The sequence below is a fragment of the Hipposideros armiger genome, unplaced genomic scaffold (assembly GCF_001890085.2).
Source record: "Hipposideros armiger isolate ML-2016 unplaced genomic scaffold, ASM189008v1 scaffold_207, whole genome shotgun sequence".
NCBI classification, from domain to species: domain Eukaryota; kingdom Metazoa; phylum Chordata; class Mammalia; order Chiroptera; family Hipposideridae; genus Hipposideros; species Hipposideros armiger.
The window spans coordinates 350,241-374,968 of NW_017731557.1; the positions used below are offsets into that span (position 1 = coordinate 350,241).

Sequence of the window (24,728 nt, forward strand, 5' to 3'; positions counted from 1 at the left end):
CCCACCCCAACCCGGGGCAGGGCCCTCCTGCCCGCCCGGCCGCCGGCCCGCCGGCCCCGCCCCGCTCCTCCTCCGGCCGCGCGGCGAGGTTAACGGCGGAAACCGGACAGGCCAGACGGCATCTGGGGTCGGATGGCCCCGCGAGGAGGCAGCGGCGGCTGCGGCTCCGCGCACACAAAAGCCCAGGGCCGGGGCCTGAACCGGGGAAGGCAGACCCGGGGAAGGGCCAACGGTTCCTTACTCGCCACTCTAACGGGTCCTGCCCACTGAGCATGCCCAGCAGCCGCTGCCAGGCCCGCCGAGGACTCGCAACGTGCTCGCTCCGCTCTCCGGGGTTTAGAGGCAGCAGAAGCTGGGAGGGAGAGGACGCAGCCGCAGGGCAAGCCCCCTCCCCCAGCCAACTTGCTTAAATGAAGCGCACCGGGGGCACGCAGATGCGGCTTTCCACCTGGACCGCTCGCGCTCCCCGGTCACGCACTGGAATCCTTAGTGCGTTCGCACCCCCAAGGTTTCCACTCTTAGGCACGCAAGTCGGTGGCCACGTTGGGAAGTTCATTTGTAAAAGCAGACACATCGCAATGTGCTTGTGGTCCAGCAAATGCTAGTTTTGTTATACAGGGCCACCCTTACTACCTAATCTTGGCTTTGACACTGAACATTTATCGTTTCATGTTATATTTATGTAGGTGCATTCTTAACTCCCTAACTAGACGAAAGTGATATAGCTAGCCTCAGTTATTCTCATCTATAAAATGGGGATAACAATACCCAAGGGTGTCCTAGTGTTGGCTTAATAAATGTAGCATCTGACAGACTGGGCATACAACATTGTTTCCAACCCTCCGTTATTTTATCAATCCCAGTGTTCCACAAAGAATTGCTTTAAAATTATGGAAGAATTACAGCAAAGTAGGATATCTTGGACCTCCCAGGAAGTGTTATGAAGTAAATCACTCCAAAACTGGGAAGAGAGTTAAGAGAAAGTTGCGTATCTTCACTGAAAGATTTGGGGGTTAAAACCATAAAATGTATCAGAATTTCACACTAAACAGATCCAAAGCACATAACTGGCTGCCTAATATTCAAGTTCCCCTAGTGCCATAACAATATACGTTAAAAAAAAAAGAAAAAAAAAAGGTGTTTTGTTACTACACCTTTTCAACTTTAAGGCCCAAGGATCTTGTGTGCGATTTCAGTCCTAAAGCCTGGTCATTTACTGGAACATTCAGCTTTCACACCTTTTCTACACTGTTATTAGGCTAACATCTCCACTGAATCTATATATTTCTTTACTCAATGTTTAACACTCTCACTTCATCACTAACCTGCCCAAATATTAAGATATGCAGGGGGAAAAAAAAGGGACATGCCAAGTAGTCATTTAGGGATTAACAGAAAAAGAGCTGGAGCTCTGATTCCATGGTACTGGAGTACCAAACTCAGTGATAACTGATGAAATGGTAAGATTTTCATTGTAAATTTCAAGAAAAGGAAACTGTTGATACGGTTGATATGTAACAGTTATAGTTCTTTAAGTTACTTATTGCTGATTCTGTTTCCCTGGCCAAAAAAAAAAAAAAAAGGAGCGGAGAAGACAGTGGATACAATGAACTAAGAATGTTTCTTATTTCAGGCAAGTCAAATTAGAAAATCAGATTTGAGTCCTGGCTCTCAACAACTATGTGATCATGGGCATCTAGTAATGTAACCTTTTCAAGCCTGTTTTCTCATCTATCACATGAAAACAGCAGTAATATCTAAGTCACAGGCTTGTTGTAAGAATCATTATGTAAGGTATGTGAAACGATTTACAAACTGTTCTTTGTAAATGTTATCATTATCCTCTGCTCCTAGCAACACTCCTAGGTCTCATTCCAAACTAGTAATCTAATTTAAAATTAAGCTTCCATCCTATTAAACTGCTCAGTTGGAGGCTTCTCATTTCTTACTGGTCAAACTCAGCAAAGACCACAATGCCAAGTGAAGTAAAAAGGTTAGAGGATCTTCTATTATCTCTAGAAAGCTCTGTATATCCTATCATTACTCCTCCTGTCCATCTTATTTTGGCTACTTTATTTAAGGATAGACTCTTGAAAGAAATAAGTTGTAACTATTCACTTACCACCTCCCCTAAATTAAGGAAGGTCCATATAATACAAAATACTCACTTGGTATCCCAGAAGAAGCCTGTTTGGCAATACTGTACAATTTCCATGTTATAATTAACAATTTCCATGATATCCACCAGGGATTTGGGTTTGACACTTCATAAACAGCATAGTAAAGGGCAAGAAGGAAATCTTCATTAATAGAGTCTTTATGAAGCACAGACCTTCAATAAATAAGGCACCACTAGTTCCAAAACCCAACATTAATAACCCAATATATCTTCTGAAATAGCATGTCAAATATTTACTGCAGCGTTCTGTACTAGCAAATGATAAAAAACCAACCACCATGTCCATTAATATGAGTTGTTAAATTAAGGTGTATACATACATATTCACCCCTTAAAACGAATGAGGTGGTAATATACTGGTATGGAAAGAGTTGAATAAATAAATAAAGCAAATTGCAGAACAATGTGTTAAGTATGCTACCATTTGTGTAAAATAAGTCCTTATATTCTCATACACTTGTATATATATGGAATACTTGTAGAAGGATACACAAACTGGTAGTAACTGTTTGGGTGGCTGAGGTACAAGGACAGGAAAAAGATTTAACCTTTTCAATGTACATCTTTGTGTATCTTTTGAATTTTGTGCCATATATATATACTACCTTTACAAAAATAATTTATTTACATCTTTAGGCTTGATCTTTGGAATCTACATGGCAATATTAAATTGACTTTTTAGATGTTATTTATTCACAGCTGCTGACAGCTTGAGGAGACCCCTAATTACTAAAAACCATATATATATATATATATATATATATATATATATATATATATATTCAGAAAGATATTCTAGGATGATACCACAGGGTTTTGAACAAATCAAGGTTGAGAGAAGAGTTTAGCATAAACATGCTCTTTTGATTTCAATTAAAATTGGTACTCTAGGGGCCAGCCAAGTGGTTCAGTTGGTTAAGAGCTCGCTCAAGAGTTTGAGCTCTGAGCAACAGCAGTTCAAGTCCCGGCCCGAGTTGAGCAGCCACTGAGCTGCCAACAGGTGGCAGGATGACTCAACTAAAAAAAAAAAATTGGTACTCTTTAACAGAATCAGTCAACCTTGCCCCTTTCTTCTTTAGAAACCTAACTTCGTAAGTAACATTTATTAGATGCTTACTAAGTACCTGACACAGGGCTAAGAACTTTATATATGATTCTTATAAGATGAAAATTCATGTTTCCAATTTCTTGGAATAAATTTTGTATATAAAGCTTTTTTTCAAATTTATTATTTATATTTAGAATTTCCAGAAATGAAATAGAACTGAGTCAAAAGATTTCAAGTTTTTTTTTAAAGGCTGATAAAATAAAAATTAAAAATCTATTCATCTGACTGCCCTTTTTAACTCTGGTGATCCATTTTCCACCAATATATACTTTTCCTACTTTCCAATTTAAATCCAGAGATTAAATAAGTGGATTCTCAGTGATAGCCACTTATAGCTTTCATCTTTTGTCCCTCATTTCTACAATGTGTGATGATAATGTATCAGGCCTCCAATTTGTTAATGCCTTTGTAGAATTCAGTCCAGGAAAACACCTGGCTACAATATTTTATGCTATCCCTACAACCATTCTATCATGTCTCTAACAGGAAGTTATCAATCTTAAAATCCCATTATAACTTGTCCTAAATGAGATTTAAACAAAGGTTCAATATTCTTCCTCTAGCTTCATCAGAATTAGGTCAATGATCACCTTCTATCCAAACTGTTTCTCTTTTTTTGCAATTCAAGGTCTCCAGGAATCTATTCCTGATTTACTCTACTGGTCCTGCCACTAACCCACCTAGCAACATAATTCACTCTATAGGATACGGTGCTTCTTACTCTATTTCTGTATTTTTTTTTTTACTAAACAGTATCTTTCCCATCAAATTAAGCAGTCAAAAGAGTAGGAATTGGGGCCGGCTGAGTGGCTCAGTTGGTTAAGAGCTCGCTCAAGAGTTTGAGCTCTGAGCAACAGCGGTTCAAGTCAGCCCGAGCTGAGCAGCCGTGAGCTGCCAACAGGTGGCGGGATGGCTCAGCTAAAAAAAAAAAAAAGAGTAGGAATTGGTTCTATAATTGCCAGCTGCACATAAAACACCTCATCAAAATATAAAAGCTTTCTTCACTGATTTCTATTTAACCAATTTACTGGAGTGATACACTGCACTCCCATAGTAAAATACACTGAACAATGCCCACCACAAGCTGAACTCTTGAAGCTGGTAGACTACACTTTTTAGGAAACTCTCACACTATTGCACTATCCTCCTAGGTTTGTGTGCATAACAAGGGTCATGTTCTCCAACCTATTTATAAGTTACACTAGGTACTGCCATTACATAATCTAATTAAATATTACATAAATCAATGAAATACAAACATACAATCCAAAAGGTGTTTACATAAAAATTCAGTGGAATGCTTTGGAAAGACTCAATAAAAACAACTGTCAAATTATAGGCAGATGACAGAAGCTGGAATAAAATGGGGAAAAAAAAGGATTCTACAAATTACTTCTTAAATGTCTATAATCTTACTCTTTCAAAAAGGTCTGAAACTGAAATTTGTAGACCATACTTTATAGGAGTGGTTTATGGAAGAAATGATGCAGAATTCCAATCAAAGAACCCATACCCAGAGAAAAGACTGAAATCAAAACACTGTACTACCATTTTAACAGACTGATATTTCTAGGTTAAAAAAAACAGTTCAGTGTCGTTTATGATATGACTCCCTACTGTGACTCACTTGAAATTTCATCTACCAGCCCAATAAGAGGACTTCTACTATACACACATAAGGGCAGATCCCCCACCCCAAAGAAAAATGTAAGCCCACCTGACATTATAGCAGTGTAATATAGCATTAAGGGGAGCTAATATAACATTAAGCTGGGTTTGTTTCCCTGCCCCAAACTTACTTCCCCTGTAACCTTCAGTAAGTTAACCAAATCTCACTTCCCTTATCTAAAAACGAGGTATTAAAATTAAACCTCCTTCACAGGGTTTTGAGGATTAAATGACAATTCACATGAAAAGTATTTAGCATGGTGCCTGGCACATGTTAACTGCTATGTGTACCGCCAGCAAAAGACATGCCTATTCTCAGCCCTTACTAAAAAAAGTATCAATTTCAAAATCGAGTAATTTAAGCCCTATCTAAAATATAACTCAATATAACACTACAAGTAATGCAGCACTAGACAGAGTACTGCATTACTTAAGTGGCCGTTAACCAGAAATATATATCAGAACGTCTTAGTTGTCAAATTCAGAAGCCCAGGCTCTATCTCAATTGAATCAGGCTCTTCAGAGCCCAGGTATATATTTAAATATATTATATAGACTTTTAATATATTTGTATATGTATATATTTACATATTAAACTTCCCCCCAAGTGGCTCTGATGTAATTTGCTAAAATTACATCATGGTTCTGATGTAAATTGCTAAAGAACTGTTAAGATAAAATTATCGATGCTTTACTAAAAGGTTACCCAACTGTACTCACTCAACTATTGAAATACCACTAAAAAGTCAGGCAGATTAACATGAGTTAGTCAAACAAAGTAAATTTGAGGAAATGCTTGTGAAAACTACTATACAAGTAGATTTCAGGATTTCCTGGTTTTTCCTATGCAAATATATACGTCTGTAGATGTAAATCAAAACTGTTATCACCTCCAAGTATCACTCCTACTGAAATAAGTTTTTCCGGTACTAAACTGTATGACTTGCCTCATCAGCATTCCATTTCTAACTCTACCTTCATATGTTTAACTTGAACACAAGTCTTTAACATGCTTCCAAAGCAGGGTGTCTCAAACTCAGCACTACTGACCTTTTGTGCTGGATAATTTTAGGGATGGGGAAGGCACACACTGTCCTGTGCATTGCCAAGATATTTAGCAGCATCCCTGACCATTACCCACTAGATGCCAGTAGAACCCCACTTTATTCCAGTTGTGACAACAAAATGTTTCTAGACATCGGCAAATATCCTCTGGGGAGAGGGGGGCAAATCACTCCCAATTAGCTACTGCTCTAATAAATGTTTTTCCTTCCCGGCTCTCTTCAGACAATTTTCTCTTAGAGCATTACCTCAATTTCCTCACATAGGACAAAGTGAGCAGACCCAAAAAAAGGACTGGCTGGTGTTTTTTATTGCAAAAAAAAGCAATGATGTTAACTAGCACAAGTACTTCTCATTTAGCTATAAGCAACACATTGGTAGAAGTACGTTTGAATGCCAGCCAGTTCAAGCACTTACCAGCAGTGTGATCTTGAGCAAGTCATTTAACCTCTCCAAATTAGTTTCCTCATCTGCAAAACGTGAATAACAATATCTACTTTGCAGAGCTGCCATATTAGTGATAATTTAAAATAATACTGTGCCTGACACGTAGAACTGCAATGATAGCTACTATATTATTAACATCAAGGTCGATAGCATGGGAGGATATTGTAAACTCTCTGTAGTGCTTATACAAGAACTAAAACTTTATTCTGCATCAGAATCACCTATGATAGTTGTTAAACACTGAAGATCTCACCCTCCAAGAGGTACAGGGACAACACTGGAGAAAACTGATTATTTCTTTACTATTACACTTGACTCTGATGTACTCTCATGCTGTTGTAAAACTGAAACATTCTAAGACACAAGAAGCAAGTCATGAAAACCAATGAACCACATACTTGTTATATAGAACAAAATTACTTTAAAATAATGATGTTTTTAGTTTATTTTGAAGTTCATTTTAAAAACAAAGTTAAAGACAGTCGGAGAAAAAAATTGCACAAAATACTCATTAAATAAGTATGGTGATTAAATCAAAATAAAGGAAATATGTATTCTTCTGCAACTCCAGTAATGAGTTGTTGTCCTGAAGGTTCTTATACTCCAAAAAGGGGTGGGGGGAAATCATGGCAATTAAAGCTGCCTCTTAATCATGTAAATCTACAGTAGAAACCAAATTTTTTCTGTTCTTCCCAATAAGTCAGTTTCGATCTTCAAACTGTGCCTTGTTTTTTAAAAGATACGATGCTAGAAATTCAATGGGATTTGGTGGTCTGTAAGGGAAAAAAAAATCCAAAATTTAGAAATTTATATATTCTGGATGTGTTAATTTAAATGTACCGTTCCATAATAAAAATACATATTTTAAAGTTTAATTTTCTTTTTACACTCAAAGGCAATTTGTAGTAAATATATAGTAAACGTAATAGGCAAGTAGGTTAGCCAAGAATGTAGTTTAAAGAAACTGAAATTTTTGTATGGCTGAAATCTGGTTATGAACTCAATTCTACAATAAAACACAAGTTTCGAAGATGTACTAACAACTCGATGATGATTACCCAAGGGCATAATGACTTGAAGGGACCACAATTGAGGCTTCTGAAGTGCCGGTAGTATTCAGTTTCTTGATCTGAGTGCAGATTACATAGGTACGTTTGGTTTCTGAAAATTCATCAAGCTGCATACCTACAATGTTTAATTTTCTATTTGAGTATTATCCTTCAATAAGAATATAAAAACAATATAAAAACAATATAGTAAAAAGGCTGCAGCATCACCAAGACATGTAGATGAACTCCCCAAGTGACAAATCAAAGGAAGCAATATTCATTTAAACAAGTTGTGTTATGTTTCTTTTTAAGAAGTCATTTCTATTTTTCTTCAAATAATTTAAAGCAATAAATAGTTCTAATACCACCACCACACAGCACACCTGAGAAATTAAACATTTAAAATTAAGGGGTGTTATTTCATATTTACCACTTTTACATAAATTATCCTTGCTGAGAAAACAAATCCAAAGATGAAAACGGGGAAACGCCTATTTAAGCCCTACAAGGAAAAGGCATACTGATAACTGATTTAAAATGATCTTGAAACATTCCATTAACCCTTTAAACAGCCTTTTGAACTGCATAGTCAGAGAACATTTTTCAAAATTAATTTCATGGGGCCAGCCGAGTTGCGCGATGGTTAAGAACTGGTTTGGGACGCCAGACGGCCCCGGTTCAGATCCCACATATGAGGGCCAGTGACACTGCCCTCTACAGCTAAGATGCTAAACAACAGCTCAACCTGGAGCTGGGCTGCCGTGAGTAGCCCGCGATGGCGTAGGCTGCAGCCCCTGTGGCAGTGGGTTGCCATGGGCTACCGTGTGTAGCCAGCAGCCAGCGTGAGCGGCCAGCAGCCGCTGTGAGCGGCCGTCCAGAAGCCGGCGACTGATCTGCCTCTCCCGGGAAGAGCGCAATGATGGTGCCAACTTGGGTCAGTGAAGCAACGTCCTCCACAACTAGACTGAAGAACAAAACGACAGCAACTTGTCTGTTCCCCTTCCCCCAATTCCCCAGTGGTGTTCCCATATCCCCAATTCCCCCAATAAAAATCTTAAAAAAAAAAAAAAAATTAATTTCATGAATCCTTTTACCAGACTCCTTACTTAAAAATTGTATTTACTAATAGCATGTTACTTAAAAACTTCAAATTTTTTCTTCCAGTATGTAAAGTAATATTTAAATTTCTAACATAGTATATTAGCCTTCTTTAAAGAACAAATAACAGATGTCCATATTTCAACTGTCAGTAGCAGAGCCAAGACATACTGTAGTCATAAATGAATCCTGTTTTATAAACAATCTAAAACAAATATTTAATGTTTATCATATAATTTTACACAAAAAATTAATATACCTATTTTAAATCAATAAGTCACACTAACTGTAAGATATATTTACATCAAGTTCCTTATCGAGTTATGTCAGCTTGCTACAATGTTCATTATTATTCTTTGACTAAAACATAATCTACACATAATAAATGTTTACTAATATAACTTAAAAAGAAATTTTTTTATTGGATTTGCTTACACAAAAGTATTTTGGTAGAATTACTGGGGAAGAACATGTACAGAAAAAACTATAATCTTGTTAATAAATAAATGTAAATTAAAACAACTTGGCAAAATATTTTTATAACACTCATGCTGGGGAAAAAAACCCCACTTATGCTGTTGAGGCTAGGAATAAACTTTTAGACATAAATATGGTAATATGTGTCAAACACCATAAAAAGTCATGTGCTTTGAACTAGCAAACCAATTCTTGGGAATTTATCATAAGAAGGTAATTAAACAAAAACAAAAGAGGCACGAAAACAGATAAACTGCTTGGTGATGATGAATAACAAAGGAAACTGGATCTAAATGTCAACAATGAGAAAATGGCTAAATTAATTGTGGTACTATTATAATTTAAATTATAATCACGAAGGCTATGCAGAGATATGGGAAAAGTTTTATGTTATAACATTAAGTAAAAAGGAGATGATATAAAATTGCATGTATACCATGATTACAAATCTTTATAAATATATATATGAACTAAGACTAGTAAAAAAAAAATTAAAGTGTCTGAACTGAGATTATGGTTGACAAAAAAATCTTTTAACATCCATAAATTCTTTATATAGGAAAAAAATATTAACTAATGATATTTCAATTAGGGAAGTTTTATTTTGCTTTCTCTGGTAACTCCTTTCGCAGACACTATTATCTTACCTTTCCTTTGCAAGCACAGCAAGTCCCTGTAATAAGATAGGCACAACTGTCTGATCCAGGTAGGCACGAGTTGGCAAAGACTGAAGATCCACTTTCTGTTTTGATGACTTTTCTGCATTAATCTTCTCATTTTCTACTATTCTCTAATGAATTAAAAAAACATGCACGAACATTATAAATAACTATATTATTTTGAGTACTAAACAAAAATTAATGGAAACATGATGCTAATAGAAAAACAAGTCAATGATTAGAAAACTGGTATTGACTGCCAATCTCTCCGCCAAAATAAAATCAGACCCATCTCTAAATTTCATTCAAGCTTCTTCTCTCTGAAGGCACCATAGTATCTCATTTTTTTAAGTCGTATCTCCAGATCCTACTCTTTCTCCCTTTCCTCTCGCTTTTGAGAAGTAAATGCAAGTCCTTTTCCTTGTTTTCATGAGAATACATTCTTACAATGTACTTCAGAAAATCTGGACATGAACACTAAGTAGCACTGAACCACAGTGAGAAAGCTAGTCCTTCTTCAATTCTTTCATCACAGATAATATCAAGGACAAAGTCGCAGCTTGGTGCTAGTATGTCTTAAACACTTCTCTAATATTTGCAAAACTCTCTTCTTGGAGCAAGCAGGCTTCAGGCTCAAAGCCTTCCACTGTAAACAGAATCCACTTAAATGTATTACCACTGTTTTGTATCCACTGTTTTCACTTTTATAGTTAGCCTCTACCACAACGAAAATGTTTTTTCCATTTATCTTTCTTTTTTTACAGAAATGCATCCATGATTTTTAAGAGTGAATAGATTTAAGAAAAAATATTAATAATAAACAAAAAACGGGAAAATGACTAATATGGAAAAGATGATTAATGTTATATTCAAATGATATTTAGGAAACAATGACTTGTACTTTCTACTCCTAAGAACCCCCAAATTTTGGACTTTTCACATAGATTCATCTGACATCCAGAGTATCAAAAACTACTTTATTGAAAAACTTTGCCTTCTTTTGAAAATCTACCATTTTAGAAATTTAGAAATAATCAGCTATCTAGAACACAAAACACTATTAAGGACACTTCTATATAAATAAACTTTTGCTCCAAACATACTCAAACTAAATATAAATGAATCAACAACAAAAAATATTTTTCTACATTTAATTTTTTTTAGATTTAATTTACTTTGTAAAAAGTGAGAAGAAACTTTAATCACATATCTACAACATGTATACTATAGTTTCCAAAGATACTTCCCACAACTACGGCTTGCAACTATTCTAGTTTTGCTTATGATTTTTCAATCTAATTTTAGTTAAGACTTAGTAAGAAAATAATTTTCTATACATAATTAATGTATAAAATAGCTATTTATTTGCCCATGGATTACTTACTGGTCATTGGTCAATTTCAACAGACAATATCTATATGACAAAAACTTGTCAATTACATGACATTTCAATGCCTTCAATAAGAAACAGCAATGCCTAAGCAACTCATATAGATCCTATAAAAACTCCTTGACCAAACCTCTCATTTGTTTCATTCAAATATTTACTGAATATTGACTATATGCCAAATTGCTATGCTTAATTTTGTTAAGTCAAAATCCTCAATTAATCTAAAAAATATATACCCAAACTACTACCAAAAAACAATAAGCTGTTGATGGTGTAGAACAATGATCACAAAAAGAAAAAAATGAGGTGAGCCCTATGATTACCCAAGCTCACTGCTTCCTGCCTGGAGAATTTACAACATGCAATGCAGGGAGAGAGAACCAAAGCAGAGCCCAGCAGTTTCCCTCAGTTGAGAAGTTAAAAATTCAGGTAGATCAAGAAAGACAGGGCCGGCCAAGTGGCTCAGTTGGTTAAGAGCTCGCTCAAGAGTTTGACCTCTGGGGCCAGCCGAGTGGCGCATTGGTTAAGAACTGGCTTGGGACGCCAGAGGGCACCGGTTCGGATCACACATATGAGGGCCAGTGACGCTGCCCTCTACAGCTAAGATGCTGAACAACAGCTCAACCTGGAGCTGGGCTCCCGAGAGTTGCCAGTGACAGCATAGGCTGCAGCCCCTGCCGCAGTGGGTTGCCATGGGCTACTGTGTGTAGCCAGCAGCCAGCGTGAGCGGCCAGCAGCCGCTGTGAGCGGCTGTCCAGAAGCCGGCGACTGATCTGCCTCGTCCGGGAAGAACGCAATGATGGTGCCAACTTGGGCCAGTGAAGCAACGTCCTCCACAACTAGACTGAAGAACAAAACGACAGTAACTTGTCTGTTCCCCTTCCCACAATTCCCCAGCGCTGTTCCCATTCCCTAATTCCCCAATAAAAATGTTTGGTGTTTTTTTTTTTTAAAGAATGCTTGAAGGAATACAAAAACAACCAATACCCAACAAGGTAAAATTAATGATGCTCAGCTTCCTGTAAGAAATTGTGAATCAGCAAAGCAGCAGGAAAACACTACCTATGATGAGTAGAAAAACCAATCCACAGAAAAACCCAGAAATTATACAAATGATAGAACAGGCAATGCCATTAAACCTGTTATTATTCCATACATTCAAGAAGATAGAGGAGGAGCCAGCTGAGTTGGTTAAGAGTTGGCTTAAGAGCGTGAGCTCTGAGCAACAGGGTCGCTGGTTCAATTCCCACATGGGCCAATGACGCTGTGCCAGAGCTGAGCTGTCACTGAGATGTCAACAGGGGATGGTTCAGCTGGTGTAACAACAAGGTTGCCTGTTCGATGGTGGGCTATGCCCACCCGCAACTAAGACTGAACTTGGCACCTTGAGCTGAGCTGCCGCTCGGATGGCTCAGTGGATAGGGCGTGCGCTCTTAACAACAAGGCTGCTGGGTTTGACTCCCGCATGGGATGGTGGCTACGCCCACCTGCAACTAAGATTGAACACAGCACCTTGAGCTTAGAGGCCACGAGCTGCCAACAGGAAGCCAGATGGCGAATGGCGCCCTCCACAACGAAGGCTGAAGAACAACAACTTGGCTGGTTGCCTTCCCTTATTTCCCAACACTGTTCCCCTACCTCAATTCCCCAATAAAATCTTTAAAAAAAAAGAGGAAAGCACAAACAAAATACTTCAAAGTATTTGAAGCAATGGCTGAAATGTTTTCAAATTTCATGAAAACTCTAAACCCACAGATCTAAAAAACAAAAACTTCTAAAAAGTACACCAAGACACATCATAATCAAATTATTTAAAACCTGTAATAAAAATTTTAAAGAACCAAGAGAAAAGACATTAAATATGAAGGAGCAAAGGTAGGCATGATAGCAGACTTCCCATCAGAAACAATGTCAACCAGAAGACAGTGGACTAAATCTACACCCAGCAAAAATATCCCAAAAACAAAGGCAAAATAAATGACCTTTTCAGACATTCAGAAGTTTAAAGAATTCCTTAGCAGCAGACCTGCATTACAAAAATGTGTTAAAGGAAGCCCTTCAGGTGGAAGGAAAATGGTAACAGATGGAAGTCTGGATCCACACAAAAGAATAAAGAACCCAGAAATGGTAAATACGTAGATAAAGGTGAAATACTTTTTTCTTATTGTTTAAATCTCTTTAAAGAAAACTGACATTTTAAAGAAAAAATACAAATTATCTATTGCAGGATTTATAACATATGTAGAAGTAAAATATATGATAACATTAGTAACAAAGGCCAGGAGAAAAGAAATGGAAGATTACTGTTGTAAGGTTCTTATGCTATACATGAAAAGATATAATGCCACTTGACAATGAATTGTGATAAGTTAAACTTGCACACGACAGACTCTAAATAAACCACCTGAACAATTTATAATAAGACAAGAAAGAAAATAAAGTGTAATCATAAAAGAAAAAGCAGCAGCTGTAGAATAGTGGCTTCCAGACTTTCACATATCACAAACAAGTAAAATAGAAATAAAACAACACAATGAATAAAGAAACTAACATAGGGTTGTTAATTCTATTTTGCCAAGTAAAAACTTACTAATAAACCTAATTATTACTTGACTATCACCATTAATTCATAAAAGAACAGGCATTTTAAAATTATAAAAGCAGGAAGACCAATCACCAAATAATGTATCATTATAAAACACTCACTCTATTCACCTTATTTTTTCTCATTTTACCATGGAAATTGGTCTGAGGGTTTGAAAAAAAGCATTTGGGTATCACTGCTCTACAGTAGCGTGGCTCTGGCTTCATATACAAGCACCATCAAAAAAAGACTATGCTGATGCCTAAAAAGGAGTCTCTTAAATGACTAGAACACAAACTGGTGTAGACTATCCTCACCTGATTCAGCATAGCAATTCAACTAAAAACTTTATTATGAAGAAACAAATTCTCTTCCTAATGCTGAATCAAAGCAATAAACATTCCTAGCAATTTTATAGGCACAAAGTAGTCATTCCGCATGCCAGCAAACTCTAGGAGTTAGTCAAGATGGTCAATACAATTTAATTGTACTTTTAAAATGTGAATTTGCCTAGGTTTAACACATAGTTCTCCACTTACCTCTGTGACCTTGGACCAGTTACCCAAATTATCTGAGCCTTATAGAGCTGAAGATGTATGCAAATTACTTAGGAGTGTGCCTGGCACATGGTAAAAGAAACATTAGAAGCTGTTACTATTATTACTGTTTGGAAATGCTCCTGCCCTCATTTACCCAAAATTTATCACCAATAATGTCTTTCCTTTTGTAGTAAAATACACATATCTCCTTCAGGAAGCCTCTATTTTCCTAACCAATTGAATCCAGCTCTGGTTAATTCATTTGTTCCATCGTTTATTCATTCATTTACAAAGTAACTTCTACCATGTAAGTTAAAAACAGTGTCTACTATGTGTATGGCTTCCATCTGATTACTGCATTTTGCAAAGAAATCACTATTTATTAAATGTTGACTCCATCGACACACAATTCTGCTACAAAGACAATGGATTTTTTACTTTTAATGTGCAGTTTTTCCAAAGCAATATCCCAACAGATGCATTAACAGTTACAAAAAAAAAAAAAATCTAACAGTCTCCACTAGTAATGTATGTTTGTTTTTTTGTATCACTTTCAGAATTTCAACCTCTTGGCCCTAAACTAAATTGTACGTCTGTATATCACTGTTAGTACCACTAATGAAACAAGCTATCCATAATTTGATACTATTTGGTATATGATAAAGTTTTCTCTTGTGCAAAGCAACTTAGTAAAAATGGATCCCGAGTTTTCTCCAGCTCTTAAAGAGACGCATAGAAACTGGGCATGTTACCTCGACGTTATCTGTGAGGCCGTACTCAGAGTGAGGATTTTCTGCAACCTATAAAACAAAACACAGATCACAGAGACATCAGCCACCCTTTCTCGCTGCACATCGCCACCCTGAATCCAAGGCCTACTGGTACCTGCGTCTGTCCCTCCAGCATCTGCTCTGGCTCCATGGCGGACCCTGCAAGTCAGTCCCCGGATACCAGTCTTGGAAAACAAGAAAAACCGTGAGTTACCCAGGTGATTTCAACACGAAGACGCCAGGATGGAGCCCAGCCCAGCCTGCGACCCCGCCCCTCACCCCCACCTGGGCGCGGAAGCACCCTGAGCAGTAGAGGAGCAGGATGGAACAGTCCACGGCCCGACATCCGCATCAAGTCCGAAAGCTCCACGGTCCCAAGAACCTACAGTAAGTAGGGAAAGAGGGAGAGGAAGATGATTACCCGCGCCCAGACGTCCGTTTCTAAGAGCCCTGCACCGCGCCACCAACTCCCAGCACAAACCGCTTCCGCCGTAAGTGACGGTTGTCGCACGACTGCCGCGCTTGCGCAGAACTCCCCAGCGGGCCTGGGGCTAGGAGGAATCCTGACCCGATGTGAGTTTATCGTACTCTGTACGGTTTGCAGTGTGCTAGGCAAAGTCTGGCCACCTGGTCTACGAGAGAATCATTCCTCGACCTGCCCAGCCATGGGGATTACCACCCCAGCTGCAGACCCAGTGACTAGCCCAGCTGACAGGGAGAGGTCGGCCCGGGCAGACCTTGGTGCTGCCTGAAAGCTTCTGCCGAAGCTCTTCCTCACGGAACCAAGACCACTTGCTGGATAGTTTTTACTAGAAAATCTCAGACCCAAGGCCTTCAGTCTTCAAGAGAATGTCAAGTTTTACCCTAAAGCCAAAGCATGGGGAAGAAGCAGTGTTTGGGGGTTTCGTAGTAAGCCTAAATTCTTAAACCTGTGAATACGTTAATGCTACCTTACGTTTTTATCAAGATTAACAATGCAACTAACTGGATTTCCAAACCATGATACTATTGATACTATTGTATTTGTAAAAAATATTAAGAATAATTTGCTTCCTATACAAAATTTGTAAATAGCAAACAGGATCTATGAAATCAGATTGTTATAATTCCAATACATTCCAATAATTGTAATGTAAATATAAGTGATAGTCATTAAAGTTCCTGCCTTTGATTCAATAATCCCACTTGTAGATGCACTTTATGAAAATTTGAAAGTTTCATATCAACTATTTGGAGACTAAATTGTGGCATATCAATATAATGGAATATAAACCATTAAAAGACATGACTAGAAATACGTAAATATTTATGATTATAACATTGAGTTTTTTAAAAGGGTCTACTACAACTTCATTTTGCTACTCTAAAAACTGCATGGATAAAGATCTAAAGTAAATGAAATTTGTTTAGGAGCTAGACTAGTGGGTACATTTTTAAAGTTTTATAATGTATACTTGATTAGTATTGTAATTGATGACAGCTACCATATGGCACTTTGAGGATTTTTCATGTAAAACTAATGCAAAGATAATGGATGCATATGTATAGGATATAGAAATTGACTAGTACATAGATGAACTCAAATTAAGATTAAATACTTTTCAGGAGTGGGAAGTAACAGCAAGTAAAGCCAGAGAATAATTGGGGAAACTTAAGAGAATAGTTATGTGCATTGTTATATTGTCATATATCCATATATTTCCCAATACATAGTAAGCACTCAATATATATTTCCAAATTCCAGAAAGTAACTGAGAGCTGCTAATTTACATTTTCTAAGTACTGACAATTTTAGTAGCATAGGAAGCTAGACTGAACTTCAAGGCAGGGACCTTGTCTTCTAATCTTTGTATTTCACACAGTGCCTGGTACATTGGAGGTGCACAACATTGAGTTGATCCATATTCAGAATTGGATATTAATTCTGACACTTCTGAAGACAAAAAAAGACAATATAAAAATAATGACTGAAGGGAGCAGCACAGAGCAATTAACTATCAGCCAGGTTTCTCTCAATCTAGAGAAGAATTATCAGTGTGGTTTACAAAGAAGCTCCACTAGAGTTTTTATATTTACACATTATTAATTGAAAGAGTCTAAGAACAAGCCAAAGCAGCAGAGAGAGGGGCAGAAAAAAGTGACAGCTGGAAATGATAAGTGAATTAGCAAGAAAGTAATAGGAAGTATAAAGTTAATTGAAGATATTGCAGAATGCTGAGTTTTGATATGAATTAATTCTAAAGAAGATAACCCTGGGAACCATGATTATGACAGAAATTTGCAATAATGTGTACTGTCTAGAAAGCAATACATTTGATAATGAGAACATTTAACTCGTACTTGAACTTGTAGTATCAAACTTTGTTCAGGACTCCTCTCTGCTTCTGTTATGTTCTTCTATGGTACCTACCTCATTCTGCCTTTTGAGCTCTTCAAAGGCACAGATTTTATTATAGTCATCTTTGTGTTTGCTTGTTTCTTATATTCAATAAATATATTTTCAAAAGGAGTGAATCTATAGGGAAAGCAAGACTTGCATCAAAGTTCTACTCTGTAGATTTCCTGTCTTTCTTGGGATTTTAGGGAGATAGTAGCTATAGATTCTTGAACTAGAACTCTAGAATCTAGAATAAGAAAGAAAAACTGTTGATCCCCTTTTTAAAGACTTGGTGCAAATTCCATTTATATAACATTAACCTATCAGACAGGCAAGACCTGTTTAGGAACAATACAATATGTGTAGAAGTGAAACACTTGATTTGGGAATAAATATTAAAACCTGATTTCTGGGCCGGCAAAGTGGCACATTGGTTAAGAGTTGGCTTGGGATGCCAACTAAGAGCAGCAGGGCCCGGTTGGGATCCCACAAGAGGGCCAGTGATGCTGCGCCCTCTACAGCTAAGATGGTGAACAACAGCTCAACCTGGAGCTGGGCTACCATGAGTCACCGGCGGTGGTGTAGGCTGCAGTGCAGCTACAGTGGGTTGCCGTGGGCTACTGTGTGTAGCCAGCAGCCAGCGTGAGCGGCCAGCAGCCACCATGATCCACCGTCCGGAAGCCAGCGACTGATCTGCCTCGCCCGGGAAGAGCGCAATGATGGTGCCAACTTGGGCCAGTGAAGCAACATCCTCCACAACTAGACTGAAGAACAAAACGACAGCAACTTGTCTGTTCCCCTTCCCCCAATTCCCCAATAAAAATCTTAAAAAAAAAAAAATCAAGTTGAGCAGGTTAGGTAACAATGTATGCTCTTACACCTATTACTATTTCAAAACCATGAGCTCATTCACACTTTCACTAGTAACAAATCTTCTGTAACTAGAGAATCTCTAACTGGTATCTCAGTTTTGTTATGGTGTGTTTGTTTTTAAATTTTGAGTCACATCTCCTAAGCAATAGATTTCACATAAAAATTAGAATTCTGGCTTCTCTTGAAATACTTTTAAAATCTGGAAACAGTAGACCACACTGAAAGGCAAAAATCAGCTGGAGCTAGCTGATTAACAGCTATCCCATCTAATAAAGGAAGCTACTCTCCAGTTTCTCATGGTCTCCATCATTCACATCATATATGCATTTTTTAAAATTCCACACCCACACATGGGACTCATCTGACTACTCACATATCTGACCACTGCTGCTAGTTGTTATTTTAGTTTTTTGGCCACTGCATTAGACTATAAATTTGATCTCATTCCCAACTATATTCCTGGCACCTTACTCATTGCCTGGGATGTTGTCTAAGCTAAATAACTATTTGTTGAACAAGTGAATGAGTAACATATGCCACAATGTGAACTCAATACAGGGAAATGATTAATTGTCCACAATTATGTTTCTGCTTATTAACACAGCTATAGGATGATACTCCCCTAATTGTTACTCCACTCCTCCCATCCCTCACCAACCATGTCTTTTGTTTAAGTTTTCTGGTTTTTTCAAAATCATCTCCTCTCTTGGTTCTAGGTGTGCCATTTTATTTTACTTACTATTATTTTTTTAATTTAAAAGAGGTCCTTAATATCTGTCATTGGTCCCTACTTCAACTAATCCAGCGTATCTCAAGCTAAAGATTTAGGGAGTTCCTTAAAAGAGAAGTAGAGCTAAAATATCCAAAAAACTATTTGGTAGTAGTTACTTCGTAAATAGATTAATGGGTTAAAGTGATAAAGTGACCAAATGTCCTGGATTAGTTAGCACAGTACTCAGCTCCTCCTTTTTGTCCTGGTGACACTGGCCCAGATTCCATTCAAGATTAAGTGTCCTGCAAGTTCTTACCATCTGAAAACTGGGAGGCTGTCACACTGTAAATTAAATGGCTGAGAAGGTTAGAATCCTCAGTCCAGGCAGATGATAAGGCCAGGGTAACATTTAGGCACTATTTTTCTTGAGATAAATTTAGAAAGATGTTAATTCAGAAAATGCGTTTGATTGGGATATAATTCCAAGAGGCAGAAGATGTGTACTGAGATTACTAAAAATTGAGATCCCAGTACTTTCTGAATTCTGAAATGGCATTGTAGGTGTACAAGACAAAAACAAATAAATTGATTAAGCTTTCTTATGTTATAGGACTTATGCTGGAGGCTTTAGATTTATTTTTTCATTTTGTAATTTCTTATTCAGTTCATTTTACAGAGGAGTTAACTAAAGAACTTGTTCCATATCACACAACTAAGTGGCAGGACCAGAATATCAAGCCCAGTCTTTCTGACTCTCAATTTCATATTTTTACCATACCAAAAAATAAAAAATGGCCAAGGTACAGAAATGCACAGTCAATAGTAAGTACAACTGGATAACAGAGACTTAGCAAGTGGAAGGCCAACGGCCAGAAACTCAACACCTGGATGACCAGGAATGAAAGATCACTCCTGCTCCAGGGGCTAAAAATGTATTTATTTCATAATTAATAAAATATAAACAGATTATATAAAAATGTTTTTCTCTGGAAGCCTAGATTTTCACCTTAAGGCCTGAAGTAGATGTGTCAATAACTAACACATGCTGTTGGGCAAGTAACAGATGACTAGAGCCTCAAATTTCTTCTTTTAAAAAATGGAAACAACATCACTTAACTCAAATAGTGATGATTACATAAGACAGTAAAAGTTAAACTGCTTAGCCCACAATATGGGTTCAATAAATGTTAGTACAAGTAGTCATCATCATCAGCGTTGTTGTTGTCTCCTTAAATTTAAGTATGTTAATTTACCTCATGGTTGAAACTAAGAAGGTTTTTATAATTCAGAAAAGTGGTTGGGATATGCTTTCTTAGATGAGCGATCCATCCTAAGCTGCAATGTGAACCTGAGGTAAAAGGAAATTCTATATATAATCATGGTGGTAGAGTACTTGCAAAAATGCCACAATAATTCTATATAGAATTCCATATATATAGAATTACAGGTGTATATATATATATATATATATATATATATATATCCCTATAATTACAAATATCTCTTTACAATGTGACTTTGCCACTCCTCCATCAAGATGTACAATTTATTTTCCCATCTCTTAAATTTGAGTTGGCTTTATGACTTGCTTTCATGACAGAATGCAACAGAAATGACATTGTGCAACTTTAGAGTTTAGGCTTCAAGAGGCCTTGCAACTTCCACTCACACTCTCTCAGAAGCCAGATGCTATATAAAAAAGTCTGGAATATCCTGCTGGAGACACATACCCCAGCCAATAGCCACCAGCAGCATGTGGACATGTGAGTGAGGATAGCTAGGTCACCCAGCCCCAGTCAAGCCATCAGATGACTTCATCTGCATGAATAACCCTCGGTAAGGCTAGCATAAGAACCATCCAGCTAAGCCCAGCCCAAAATGCTGACTCATAGAATTGTAAGTAAATAAATAGCTGTTACCTTAAACTGGTAGTTTGGAGGGGCTTATTACATAACAATAGATATCTACAACAATCACCATTTTGAATTGTTTTCCAAATTATTAATATTTATCAAATGAATACCAAAAGCAAGGCATCAGGCTAGATGCAGAAAGTGAGATGAATTGTGTAAAGTTTGGCCACTGCAATGAAATAAGTTTATAATCTATATCAGGAGGTGATAAAATATGTAACTATTACGCCAGGCAATATATTAAAAGAGCCATTGAGTAAAACAACCATATTGTCATAAGAATTAAAAAATAGGATCATTTCTGCTGGAGGTGATAAGGGAAGGATTAATCAAGAAGATAACATTACAGTTAAGCCTTGAAGGATTTTGACAGTGGAGGTAGGAAGAGAAGAAATTCTAAGAGAAAGAAAAATGACATGAGGATAATCATAGTCCAGGGAGAGAGTAAAGAACGCTCAGATACTTGTCAGCAGCTTTAGTTGGATATAATACATGTGGCTATGAGAGGGCCATTCTTCATTCAACAAATAAGCAACAACTTCATTGCAGGCACTGCCTACTACTGTGTCATGATGTAATAGATGTGGAAGCTGAAACATAGATATGGAAACTGTCACTAATCCAAGCTCACAGAAAGTGTTGGAGCAGGGATTTGAATGCAAACATTCTGATTCCAGAACCACTCTTTTGGGCCATGTCTTGATTAAGTTAAAAAGTTAGTTACATTGTAAATATTTCTTAGGGGGCCAGATGGACTCACGTCCTGTTGGGAAGACCACTTCATAGTCGGTGTAGAGGCCTGACCACCGCACTGTATTTCTGAAGCTGATGTTGAATAATATTGTATGTCAACTATAATTATATATACATATAGTCACGGGACATGGAGTAGAGAGTGGGAATGGAGTCAATGGAATTGTAATAGATAAGCATGATATCGGGGGGGGGAGGGCAATAGAGGGGGAAAGAGGGGTTGTTACTTTGTGAGGGTGAAAAGGATAACTATTGCATTGTTCTGTACACCTGAAACTAACAATAAAAATTAAAAAAAAATAAAAGCTATGAATTATTAAAAAAAAATTAGTTACATAAGGAAAAAAATATCCTGGCACCAAACTGAATATCCATTAATCCCTCAACAGTTAAATGGTAAAATAAATTGTGGTAAATTCATATAATGGAATATAGCAGTGAAAATAAAAGTACTATAGCTGTACAAAACAAGGAGGAATCTCCAACACTTAAACATTGAGCAGAAAAAGCTAATTAAGAAGAAAACATGCAGGATAATTGTGTAAAAATCAGGCAAGATTATGCAACATGATGTTTAGAGATAACTACATACATTGCAAAACTAAAATGAAAGGCAAAGAAATGATGAGCACGAAATTCAGGATAGTGGCTTCCTCTAGAGGGGGAGAAAGATTGAAATTAGGGAGGGGCTCAGCGTTCTTCAAGGAACTGGTTACATTCGTTTTTCTTAAACTGGATGCTGGTTTTTTTTAAATTATACATGTTACATACATCTTGTTTACATGATACATGTATAAATGTAATAGATTTCACACAACAAAAAGTACTGTGGGGTTCAAAAGTGAGAAGTCAGAAATTGAAATGAATCAGATGTTAGGGAAGGCATTTCAGAAAAAACAGAGGTAGTAAAGGGGTGAGGGAGAGGAAAAGTAGGAAAGAAACAGGGAAGTGGTCATTTTCTTTACAGTAGCCTATATATGTAGGGAAGTAGTGGTGGGGAACAATTAGATGAAGTTGTAGCCAGAATGTAGAGATTCTTGGAAGCTGGCATGAAGCATTTGTAAACCTTACACTTTAAACAATGGGGACTTTGTTATCAGTTAGTATTCCTTAGTTGTAGGTAACAACAACAACAACAAAAAACAATTATGACTAACCCAAATATAAACAGAAAGAGGAGAGAGAAGAAACGAGGGGGTAGAGAGACGGATGGAGAGAGGAGGGAACGAGAGGAAGGAAGAAGAGCAACAGAAATAGAGAAACAGACCAAGTAGTTTATTGGATAGGTTACATTATCAAGTGACCAGTCTAGGAACCTGGCATCTCTGGGGATCTAAGTGAGATGAACTGATAGACCAGCTCTTTAGAGCACTCAATTCCTACTACCTTCTATCCAAGTGTATCTCCATCCAAGATTCCAGTTTCTAGGAGAGTATCAATGACCTAGTGTTTCTACCTCTGTGATCTGCGAGGTGGGGCTCTGTGCTTGCAGCTCATTACAATACAGGCAGCAGAGGTGTAGGTAGATCGCTAAAGGAAGGTGCATCGAACAGAATCTTTTTTTCCCAAAAAAGGCCCAGCCTGGATTCCCCAGTAAACTACGGGATGATTACTCTGCAAGACTTAAGGGTTCCCTTATTCAAACAAATTAAATCTTCATCTAAACACGTACTAATTTAGTTATACCTCTGGAATCGCTGACTTCATTCCATTGAGCTAACATTTGCGTTTCGAGTGACCTTAAATTTGTACGTCTTTACTACTGCTCCCATCTCAGATAATTTCCAGATCTGGTACCCACTGATTATGAGATAGAACTGAGGTTAATTATCCTTTGCGGAAGATTGGCAGAAAATGCTGAAAGAAATGCATATAAGAAAACGATGACGCTCCGAGACTGAAACCCTGCGACCTAGCCGAGCGACCCCAAACCGAGGCCGTCCCTACTGTGAGTTGATGACCAACGTTTCCAGCTAAGGAGCTCCCAGGGGCGGTTAAAGCCGCAGAGCGACAGTCACAGAAGAGCACGTAGAGCCGAACTGCACACTGGGAACTTTAGTTCCTCAGGGAAGGGACCGGGGGGCGGACGCTGCACAAGCGCACTAGGCGCTTAAGGCAACAAAGACGGCAGCGTGCGCGCGCGCGCCGGAGAAAGACACGGGAGGGCGTGCGCGCGCGGCTGCCGCTCTGAGCTACCAGAGGCGGATGAGAGGACAGAGAGAGGGAGGGGCAGGAACCAACGACCGCAGGAGGAGGAGGAGAAGGGGTTGTGCTCCCGGCCTTGAGAGGAGAAAGGGGCGGGGCCGGCGAGCAGCGTGTGGAGGTGCCGAGCTCTTGGGACCTGCCGGCGCGCGGGGGTCTGTGGCCCTCGTCGTCCCAGTGGCCGCTGCCGTCGCTTGGTCGCCGTCGGTCTGCGGGAGGCGGGTTATGGCGGCGGCGGCAGTGGGAGCTGTGAATGAATTCTCCGGGTGGACGAGGAAAGAAAAAAGGCTCCGGCGGCCCCAGCAGCCCGGTGCCTCCCAGGCCTCCGCCCCCCTGCCTGGCCCCCGCCCGTCCCGCCCCCAGGCCGGCCCCGCCGCCGGAGTCGCCGCATAAGCGGAACCTGTACTACTTCTCCTACCCGCTCTTCGTAGGCTTCGCGCTGCTGCGTTTGGTCGCCTTCCACCTGGGGCTCCTCTTCGTGTGGCTCTGCCAGCGCTTCTCCCGCGCCCTCATGGCCGCCAAGAGGAGCTCCCCGGCCGCGCCGACGTCGGCCTCATCCCCGGCGCCAGTGCCGGGCGGGGAGGCTGAGCGAGTCCGAGCCTTCCACAAACAGGCCTTCGAGTACATCTCCGTTGCACTGCGCATCGATGAGGACGAGAAAGGTAAGCGGAGGACTAGAGGGAAGGGGCTGCGGCGCCGGGAAGACATTGGTGGGGGGTCGCCGAAAGAGGGCAACACCTGCGTCCCTTTCCTCCGGGAGCGGGCGGTGCACCCCCGGAATTGATCCGCCCCATGAGACTGCTTCCCCGCAGTCAGACCTTCATCCTCTACGATTCTCAGTTAAAATCTCTCCCCTTTCAGGGCACGC

At 38.8% G+C, this 24,728-nt stretch overlaps 2 protein-coding genes across 4 annotated transcripts in view; one reads left to right on the top strand and one right to left on the bottom strand.

The window, feature by feature from the left end:
- Nucleotides 1–6,880: 6,880 nt before the first annotated feature.
- Nucleotides 6,881–15,553, bottom strand: DPY30 (dpy-30 histone methyltransferase complex regulatory subunit). 3 transcript variants are annotated; one of them, XM_019653805.1, is made up of 5 exons: nt 15,452–15,553; nt 15,146–15,215; nt 15,013–15,060; nt 9,736–9,878; nt 6,881–7,237 (listed from the first exon to the last, which is right to left on the bottom strand). In XM_019653805.1, the coding sequence occupies exons 2-5, from the start codon at nt 15,179–15,181 to the stop codon at nt 7,165–7,167; spliced, it is 300 nt and encodes a 99-aa protein (XP_019509350.1). In that variant the 5' UTR covers nt 15,182–15,215; nt 15,452–15,553; the 3' UTR covers nt 6,881–7,164. The 3 variants fall into 3 exon arrangements, with proteins under 3 accessions (XP_019509350.1, XP_019509351.1, XP_019509352.1); XM_019653806.1 differs by lacking the exon at nt 15,452–15,553 and adding an exon at nt 15,316–15,427; XM_019653807.1 differs by lacking the exon at nt 15,013–15,060.
- Nucleotides 15,554–23,812: 8,259 nt separating this feature from the next.
- SPAST (spastin) overlaps nt 23,813–24,728 on the top strand; it is a 46,074-nt gene continuing 45,158 nt past the window's right edge. Inside the window, exon 1 of the mRNA XM_019653800.1 lies at nt 23,813–24,522. Within this exon, the coding sequence (XP_019509345.1) occupies nt 24,114–24,522 (409 nt within the window). The 5' untranslated portion in view covers nt 23,813–24,113. The remainder of the gene's footprint in view (nt 24,523–24,728) is intronic.